The following is a 9092-nucleotide window of genomic DNA, read 5'->3' as shown; positions in this document are numbered from 1 at the left end:
CATTAAAAAAAGAGGAGAAATTCGGGGTTTCGACATAACTGATTATTGGGAAGCTGCAGGTTTGTTCGTCCCTCGCCCGCCTAAAGAAAGGTAACACGCTTAAAAGCACCTTGCCAGTGAACTCCAGTATCCCCATATTGTAAGTGTGCCCCTGGGGTGGGGAGGCGCACTGGGGATGACCAGCTGGTGACAGGCCAGAAATGTATTCCATTGTTAATATTGCTGGGAGGTGGGGGGTTTGCTAGTCAAAAGCACCCTTCAGATTGAAGCAGGGCCAGTGCTACCATTGGGCAGAGAGAAGCAGCAGTTGCATCAGCAGTCAGACCTTATCAGTTGGATGTACAACTGTGCATATCATATTGCCAGCCCTTTGACTTGGTGAGCTAGCCTGATGCCCTCAGAAGTGGTAGGTGTGCGCTGTTTTATCGTAACAAGTAATGTGAAAAGTTGGGGGGGGGGACCCTGTTAACTCATCTCATTGCTTCTGTGAGAGCCCTCTGCTGCCCTTACACATCTTGCTGTCACTGCCATCCCAAAAGAGAGTGGTGGGGAAGCTTGTTGTTAAGCAGTGTTAGTCTTGCAACAAAAACAAGTGTTGTGGCACTTTAAACAGAGGTGGAGAACCTGTAGCCCACAAGATATTGTTACTCCCATTGGCCATGCTGACCAAGTCTGGTGGCAGCTGAAGTTGAACTCAACACCTGGAGAGGCACAGGTTCTCATCCCTGCTTGAAAATGAGTATTTAATATGGCATCAGCTTTCATGGACCGCAATCCACTGCACTGGATCATATATAAATTGCAATCATAAGTTGGCAAGTATATACACATAGTTTAGTGAAAACTATAGGGGAGTGAGCAAACTCCAGTGAACCTCAACCACTTTGCTCAAGCAGCTCCCTCTTTTCAAGTTCCCAAGTGCCAAGGCAGCCACTGCACCTGACTACAGCAGTAACGGTAACATAATAAATGCATGTTTGTTTGCACACAAATGAGTCTGAGAAAATATAAATGCAGCACAATGTGATACAAGTTTATTTACTCAGAAGCAAATTCCAAAAAAATAAGTAGGCATGCACATCCTGATTGTTTTGTTGTTGTTTGGACTTTCCAAACAAAAGATGCATTTATTACTCTGTTTATTTTCAGGATTTATACCCTGCGGCTTTTTATTTAAGGCCACTTTGTAGATAAACTAAAGAGCAAAATAAGCACTTCAAAATTAACAGTTGCAGCTTTATTTGTAATCAACCCATCACATTTAGAAGATTCCACAATTTGATGTAGGTTGGAGCAGAACCCATTTTGTTTCAAATGGAAATGTCATTTCATGATGACCAGGGAATCAAAAGGGAAGCAGATATCCTGCTACAATGTGGATGCGACCAGCATTTTATTTGCATGACATGTTTATTGCCTTCCTTGGCAGATTTCATTCATGCATTTATTTTTAAGAAGTGCTCAGTGGTAGTACATATGTTTTGCATTTTAAAAAATTTCCAGATTCAATCTCTGGAAGCTGTATGCAATAGATGGGAAACCTCTTTACAATGAAATTTATACATAACTGGATCTCCCTATACTTCCAACACTTTCCACTTATAGAATTCTCACTTAAGAACACAACTTTATCAATCCCTGCCCCTCTCCCCCCACTCAGAAACCATTTCCAGTGATCCTTGCAAACTTGGGAGTGGTTGGAAGATAGGGGAAAAAAGTTCCAGGCCTCAACTCTAACTGATGTTAGTAGCTTGAACTTATAATATGTTTCTAAAGCACAAAGATGAGCAGGAGCAAGGTCAGGACGACATGGGTGCAGCAGGAGTGTCAGATTGATTGTAGTGCTCCCAGCCATATAACTGGGTAGGCCTGACCTTACTATAGATAAGCAACAGTGACACTGCTGTTGGGAGGGTATCTCTGGCTACTACTATGTGTACTGATAGATGCCTCATTTCATTAAAATAAATGGGCACCTGAGCCTTCAGAAGATCCTCATTTCACATCACAACTGATGAGGATGACAGGAACAAAGTCCATTTTGAGACCAAAGGATAGTATCAATACTAAACTTGATTGATGAGTAGATGGTGCAAACATTTTAATTTCTTATTCTTTTGAGATTTCAAAAGAAAAACCTCTAGTCATTAGCATAACTACATTTGGACTACATTTCATCGACAAGCAGGCTGAGTGAGAGTGGAATTGTCAAGAATGGAGGCCTGTATTTCTTTCCAAAAGAGCAGGCAGATAAGTTTGCAATAATATGTAACTGATGTTTAATAAATACAATTCATCCACTAACACCTGCAAGTTCTGTCTTGATACTGTCTCTTACCTCCCCCACCCTTTAAAAAAACTCTCCCAAAGGACATGATTGATGCTGTTGGAGAGAAGAAACAAATATTGCTTTCCTTCATGCCAGACAGGCATTACATGAACAGTGAAAACACCACAAGATTTTGCTGTTCTTCCTTAGTGTATCGACAACAGCTACAAAGGAGATAACAAAACCATTATTGCTAAGTAGAACAAATAAAATAAAATTTTAATTGTAGAGTTGTATAAAGTGGAGTCACAATTACTCAAAACAGAATGGTCTTCTGTTCTAGGACACCGCCACTTTCTGAAGACGTATTTACCTTCTCATCCCTCGTGAAATACCTTTAACAAAGCTATTTGCTTTTAGACTTTTATAACATTCAGAGAGTGAGGAAGGCCTTTGTTGTGAATATAAGAGTTTGTTGTACACCAGTAGCTAACCGGAGTCTTGTTCGTTATTCTGGACCTCCACGCTGTAAGAAAAAATATTGGTTATTTATCTTTCAACAGAAAGAAAAATCAGTTCTTGCACTGATATCCATTTGCACTTGGATAAAGTGACTGATGTCTAACTTCATAGGGATATACAGAATAACAGCAAGCCACACATAATTTTTCTGTTGCCATTTGGACTTTTCTGTAGTGTGCTTACTATTTACGGGTCCAGTAAATTAACTGCCTGCCTGTATTTCTGTATTTCTCAAAGCAATATAAATTTGAGTCCCCTGGGCTCAACCCACAGTTGTGCACTAAGTGTCCTCCCCCAAACACTGCAATCTTGAACATGAAACTATTTCATGTAATCTAGGAAGGTCATGTGGGATTTGGAGTACAGTGTCATCAAAATGTGGATGACACCCTATGCTATTTCTCCTTTTTGTCCAAGCAAAGCAGCTGATGTTCCAAACAGCCATTTTAAGATAGGTGGTGGGAACACTTGGCTTTCCAGACATTGCTGAATTACAACTTCATCATTCTGGGTGATGTGCTATTCTTTCTGGGATTCATGAGAGTTGTAGTTCAGTGACATCTGGAAGGATAAAGGTTCTCCACACCTGCACAGGTAGTGAACCCAGGTTGAAACCAATGGAAGAAGTAAGGAGCCAAGTTATGAATTGGTTACAGTACCATCAATTATATGATTTGTTTAAAACAGACTAAATAATGGATTTTGGACCAAAACACACAGTTTGAACGAGAATTACTATGGAATTAGGATAGATTATTGTCTAAAATGTATAACATTGCTAGAATGGGAAACAAACAATGAGCTAGTTAAAGCTTCTATGACACACTAGGCAATGGATATAGGGCATAACATAGATTTAAACCTCTGGGAGAAACTCTGGAAGAATGATTTCCAGTTCTCTGCATGTTATACACTGAAAGAGAATTATATGAAAATGATTCATAGATGGTATTTAACTCTGAGTAGGTTGGCCAAGATGTATAAAGCAGAATCAGATATGTGCTGGAAATGTAAATAAATTGAAGGCACCTTTTTTCATATGTAGTGGATGTGTAACAAGGTTAAGGAATATTGGGAAATGATTTTCAATGAGTTGAAAAGAATGTTTAAAACAACTTTCCCAAAAAGACCTGAAGCATTTTTGTTAGGAATAGTTTGAACTGACGTTCCCAGATATCCGAGAAATCTATTAATGTATGCAACAACGGCGGCTTGAGTTTTGTTAGCCCAAAGATAGAAAGTGAGGCAGGTCCCTAGTAAGGAAGATTGGCAACTTAAGATGATAGAATCTTCAGGTTTAACTTACGGATTACAAGAGCAAGAAGAAATTTTATTTAGAGAGGAGTGGAATTTTTTTGCTAATTCTTTAGAAAATAACTGTGTACAACTGAAAATGGTGGCAGCATTAAGATAAACTCAACAGTGTGATTAATACCGTTAATTGAATGATGTAAATTGGAGAATAGACTAAAATGGTTATAGTAAAATATGCAGAAATGAGTGATAAGTAAAATGAACCATGGAAGGAGAAGAAGGTATGTCAATTGATATATGGTATTGTATTAAATGTTTATTTTGAAATGTACAATTTGGAAATTTAATAAATATAAATAATAATAAAAAGGTTCTCCACACCTGCAGTAATGTGATGGGTGGGCACTAATAAACTGGAGCTGACTAAAGATAAGATATCTGACGTTGAAGATGCCATCTTGTACTGTATGGGGTTGTTGCACTCCTACAGGGATATTAGATGTAGAAGCTAGGGATACTGCATACTGAGATTGTTTTCATAGCACTAAGTACCTTTATGCCAGTTACTCACTCTCCTACACAAGCCGTCCATGCTTTAGTAACTCAAAGGGCTGATTATCATAACACATTATATATGGAGCTGCCTCTGAAAATTTAAACTGGTTCAGAACGCAGCAGCTAGGTTGCAGATCATGGCTTCTCATGCAAGCATACACCTGCTCTAAAGATCAACAGTGGCTTTCAGGCTGTTCCTGGGAACAGTGCAAACTGCTGTTTTTAACATTTAAAGCCAGGCTGTCTAAGAGCAGGCTTCCACAATGTTTCACCCACTTCCATATCAACTGGCCTGGGAACTGATCGTCATAGCTACAACACAGAAAACATTAAAACATGTTTTTATATATGTTGGAAGCTGCCCAGAGTGGCTGGGGCAACCCAGTCAGATGGGCAGGGTACAAATAATAGAATGTAATGATTATGATAATTGTGATATACAGTATCTACAGGAACAGACGCACCAGGCCTGTGAATACCAGTTGCTGAAAAACAATAATGAAAAAGAGCTATTGGCAACAGGTCCTTCTTGTGGACTATCCATAGGACTCTAGTCTGACCCAGCAAAGTTTTTGTGTTTTTATCATCAGAAACTTTCTCTGGGTGCCCCAATTGGTGAAGTTTAGAAAAGGTTAGGAGAGAGGGGTCCCTTTCTGCAGTTGCACCCCACCTGTGGAACTTCATCCCAAGAAAGATACACCTGGCGACCTTATTTTTTCTAGGCACTAGGCTGTCTTATTATCCAGGTTTTGGCAGTTTGGTTTTTCACCTAATGCTTATTTTATTGTTCGGCTATGAGGCTGTTGGAACTGTTTCAATGCTGGTTACTGTTTTATCAACACAGCACTAGATTGCAGACATTCCCATTGACTGCCCTAGGCTTTTATTTTGGAACTGTTTAAACTATTTCATTTAATGGCCACCTTGTGTCCAATTTATAAAAGAAAGGCAACATAATAGATATTTCAGTAAAACAAATGCAAAGAATAAATTATATAGGAAATCTCTGGGACCTTACTTGGATATACTCCATCTCTTCCACCGACATGGGTTTCCTTCTATATTTTTGAGGTAACGTTTTTACTAATTCTGAAGTGTCAGGTGTGCCTTGAATTCTACTGGAGAATGAAATATTTGTAGATGGTGATGGCCCACCTCCTGCGGAGAGTTGTGAGGCTGAACCATGAGGCAGAGGCACTCTTGATTGTAGAGGCTCCTGTACTGAAGGAACAAGAGACAGGTTCTAAACCATTTACTTTAGCAAAAATATTCAGGAAACCCTAGATCATGAAGCATTCAGAGTAATAGCCATGTTATTCTGTTGCAGAAAAAAACAACAAAAATAACTTTTTTTAAGTGAAAAGGGGAATTTTGTAATGGTATGTTCAAAGAAACAGCAAATGTCAGTTAACACCAATTTCCAGTCTAAGCAAAAGAAATGTGGTGACTAAGGCTGTGATCCTATGCACTCTTACATGGAAGTAGGTCACATGGAATCCAATAAAACATACTTATAAATACACAAGCCTGGGATGGGATGGTATTATGGCAAACTTTTTCTAAACATTACTAGATAAAATTAACAAGCATTTGTTAAAGGAGATAAAAGAGATACTTACTTGTAGGTTTGGGAGTACTTCTTCTGTCTGGAAACTTAATTAAGGGTGTATGTGGCTTCACTACCTAGAGTAAAACAGGTAAATGGAAGGCAATGTAAGATAACTAGGACAGCAATTCAATATACATTTTCACATTTTCTTGCAAAGAAAAGGTGTAATCCACCAAGCACTGTTGCTAAATGGCATTTTAGTGGGGAGCCCAACCCAACTGCTTTTGGAACAGAACATTGGCAACAGCAATGGCTTCTGAGTAGAATGGGATACAATGTAAACTGGCTTGCTTGGGAGCAAAATACAAAGACATTTAAAGAGTTCAACTTTTACATTTGAAATGTTGGAGCAGTTGAAGAACAAAACCTATCATGTAAACTCTAGAAACACTACCCACTTATTCATTCACAATCTAATGCTATCCAAAGACAAATGAAACATAGCTGGTGGACTATTGCACTACACGAGGCAGCAGGTTTATCTGCATGGATAGTTAACAAGCACTAAGTACAAGGTCCAGTGGTCATACTTGAATTAATTGCATAGATTTCTCCAGAAGTGTTTCTTTATCCATTATTATTTCTATTGCAGAGAAGAAAGGCTTTTTTTGTTCTGTTTACTGTTTACCTAAGGGGTGGTCAGGAAGTATATCACTTGCTATCCTCACAGAATGTTGCTCACAAGTGGCAGTCTATAGCTGCTGTGATGTCTGAAATGTAGATCATTTGTTATGTTCTGCAAGAGTAAAGTGTGCTGGAATAAGGGAAGCCTGCATGACAGAAATATGATAGAAAAACTACCTTTTTCGAATTCCCTTTTAAAGCCATCTAAGAGCCAAACTAGAAGTGGCACTAAAAGAATTATTAGCAACGATGGCAAGTATGAAAATGGGATTTTTGTTGGAACTGTAGTTATGGAAAGGCTTAAATCTAACTTCAATACAAGCTGCAGTACTGATGAAAAGCACCTCCTCCTACTCCTGGCATTATTTTCATTTAAAGCATAAAATAAGTGGCTAATAATGACACATTTTTCATCAAGTCTTGTCTGGCACAACTTGTGGCAGTGAATTCCCTAAGTTAATGAATGCTTTGTGCACATTAGTTTTATATACATATATACATATATATATATGGCTATTCCAGTTCTACTGCCAAAGATCAATTCCATGGGATGACCTGAGTTCCAATATTATGAAAGAGGAAGAAAAAGTTATTTCACACCCCAAACAATGCCTTTCCCTATACACCTTTTGCTTTTCCACCCTAAACTTAAGATGTACAAATATTTAAGTAAGGTGCTCTAGCCACCTTACTGCTAAAGAACAGGAAGCTGCCAGTTATTTTGGCTATTATCACCATTCCGCTCACTGTGCCAAGCACTAAAAAAAGGGACTGAGCCACTTCTCTCCAAGTCACCAAACCAGCCAGAAATCTTTTAAGGCATTGCCTGTGAGCAAAAACGGGGTCAAGCTGCTCGTCAACATGTCCAGTCCAACAGTTTATTTTCATATATATATTTTTTAAGTGCCTCTCCCTCTTTTGCCAGGGGAACTGCAAACGCTGATATTTCACTCAACTCTTCTTTACAGTTGACAAGCTTGTCATTGACACGAGGGCTGAGACGAGAGACTTAATCCGGAGTTAAATTGCAGAGTACAGAAGGATCTAATCCCGAGGCGATGAGGAAGATGATGGTGCCGATGATGGTGCACCGTAGGACAGCATTGCTACCCTGTTGCTTTGAGTTGGGACCCTCGGGGGCAAAGGCGGAGGACAGGCGAAGCGACCGGGAAATGCTGCCCAACAAACCTCTGCCTCTTCCCTCCGAAGCCGCCAAGGTGGCGAGGCCCCAGCCAAGCCGCTTTCTCGACTTCCTCTCCCGAGGTCGGCAGGCAGCTCATCCCCCCTCGACCCCTTCCCTCCTGCGCTTTCTCCCCCTGCCCGCCCAAGGGCACCGGCCTCCACTAGTCCTACGGGGCGAGAGACCCTCTTCCCCGCCGCCGGACGCCGAAGCCTGGCCCAGAGGTGCGAGGCCCGGCCCTGCGCCAAGCCGGTCCGCCCGCGGGGTATCCTGCGGCAGAAGCGCCTTAAAGGACTTACCTGAACGACCCTACTGGCGGCCGCCATCTTGCTGCCCATGGTGACCGCCCGCCTGCCCGGCCCAGGCAGGGGAAAGTGCGCGCCGACGGGGGCCGGGGCTTCCAGGAGCGGGCGGCGGCCTAGCGAAGCGCCGCCCACGGGAGGGGCCTTGACGGCGACGCTCAGCGCACGGAGCGGGCCCGGAGAAAGAAGAGAGGCCGGGCGTCACACGCCGCGTTACTGAACTGCTCAGAGTTCAAGCGGACAAGCCTAGGCGGGCCCCTGACACTCGCTTTGTCTCATTTTGTCCTTAACAGCCGAGGGAAAAAAATAAGTAAAAAGTTCCTACTGGGACAGGGAGAGTGTGTTTTGTTTTGCATTTCAATTGATTTCATTAGTGCAAAGCAAGCTATTCTCTAGAAAGGATTGCTCTTATGCAGGCTTCCTCAAACTCGGCCCTTCAGCTATTTGAAACTACAATTCCCATCATCCCTGACCACTGGTCCTGCTAGCTAGGGATCATGAGAGTTGTAGGCCAAAAAAACATCTGGAGGGCCATGGTTGAAGCCTGGTCTTATGGATGGTGGGGGTGCCCTAAAGCTATCAAGAAACCAATAGCAATGGCCTGCTGGATTTACTTCCGTTGGGAACCACCTCGAGTTAGCATCCTGGTCCCATAGTGGCCAACTAGATACTGTTATGAGAGAAAAAAACCTGCTCCTTTTCCCTTATGGGGTACCCAAGAGCCCATACAGAGTCCTTTTGTAGGTTCTCTATCGTAGGAGAAAATAACAAGAGCAA

General features: G+C 41.5%; 1 protein-coding gene across 1 annotated transcript; it reads right to left on the bottom strand.

Annotated features, from left to right (window-relative positions):
* Nucleotides 1–2262: 2262 nt before the first annotated feature.
* Nucleotides 2263–8467, bottom strand: MRPS36 (mitochondrial ribosomal protein S36). Its single transcript, XM_053407834.1, has 4 exons — nt 8313–8467; nt 6220–6283; nt 5619–5821; nt 2263–2795 (listed from the first exon to the last, which is right to left on the bottom strand). Exons 1-4 carry the CDS (start codon nt 8349–8351, stop codon nt 2778–2780), a joined length of 324 nt encoding a protein of 107 aa, XP_053263809.1. The 5' UTR covers nt 8352–8467; the 3' UTR covers nt 2263–2777.
* Between the last annotated feature and the right edge of the window lie 625 nt (nt 8468–9092).

This window comes from Podarcis raffonei, chromosome 11 (assembly GCF_027172205.1).
Source record: "Podarcis raffonei isolate rPodRaf1 chromosome 11, rPodRaf1.pri, whole genome shotgun sequence".
In the NCBI taxonomy this organism is placed as follows: Eukaryota; Metazoa; Chordata; class Lepidosauria; order Squamata; family Lacertidae; genus Podarcis; species Podarcis raffonei.
This window is presented reverse-complemented; position numbering and strand designations above follow the sequence as displayed.

Bases quoted from the DNA above. Each gene is read 5' to 3' on its own strand.
- MRPS36 (XM_053407834.1), bottom strand. From the start codon at position 8,351: ATGGGCAGCAAGATGGCGGCCGCCAGTAGGGTCGTTCAG. The intron at 6,284-8,312 runs GTAAGTCCTTTA...GTTTTACTCTAG, and splicing joins CCGCCAGTAGGGTCGTTCAG to GTAGTGAAGCCACATACACC. The intron at 5,822-6,219 runs GTAAGTATCTCT...TTGTTCCTTCAG, and splicing joins AAGTACTCCCAAACCTACAA to TACAGGAGCCTCTACAATCA.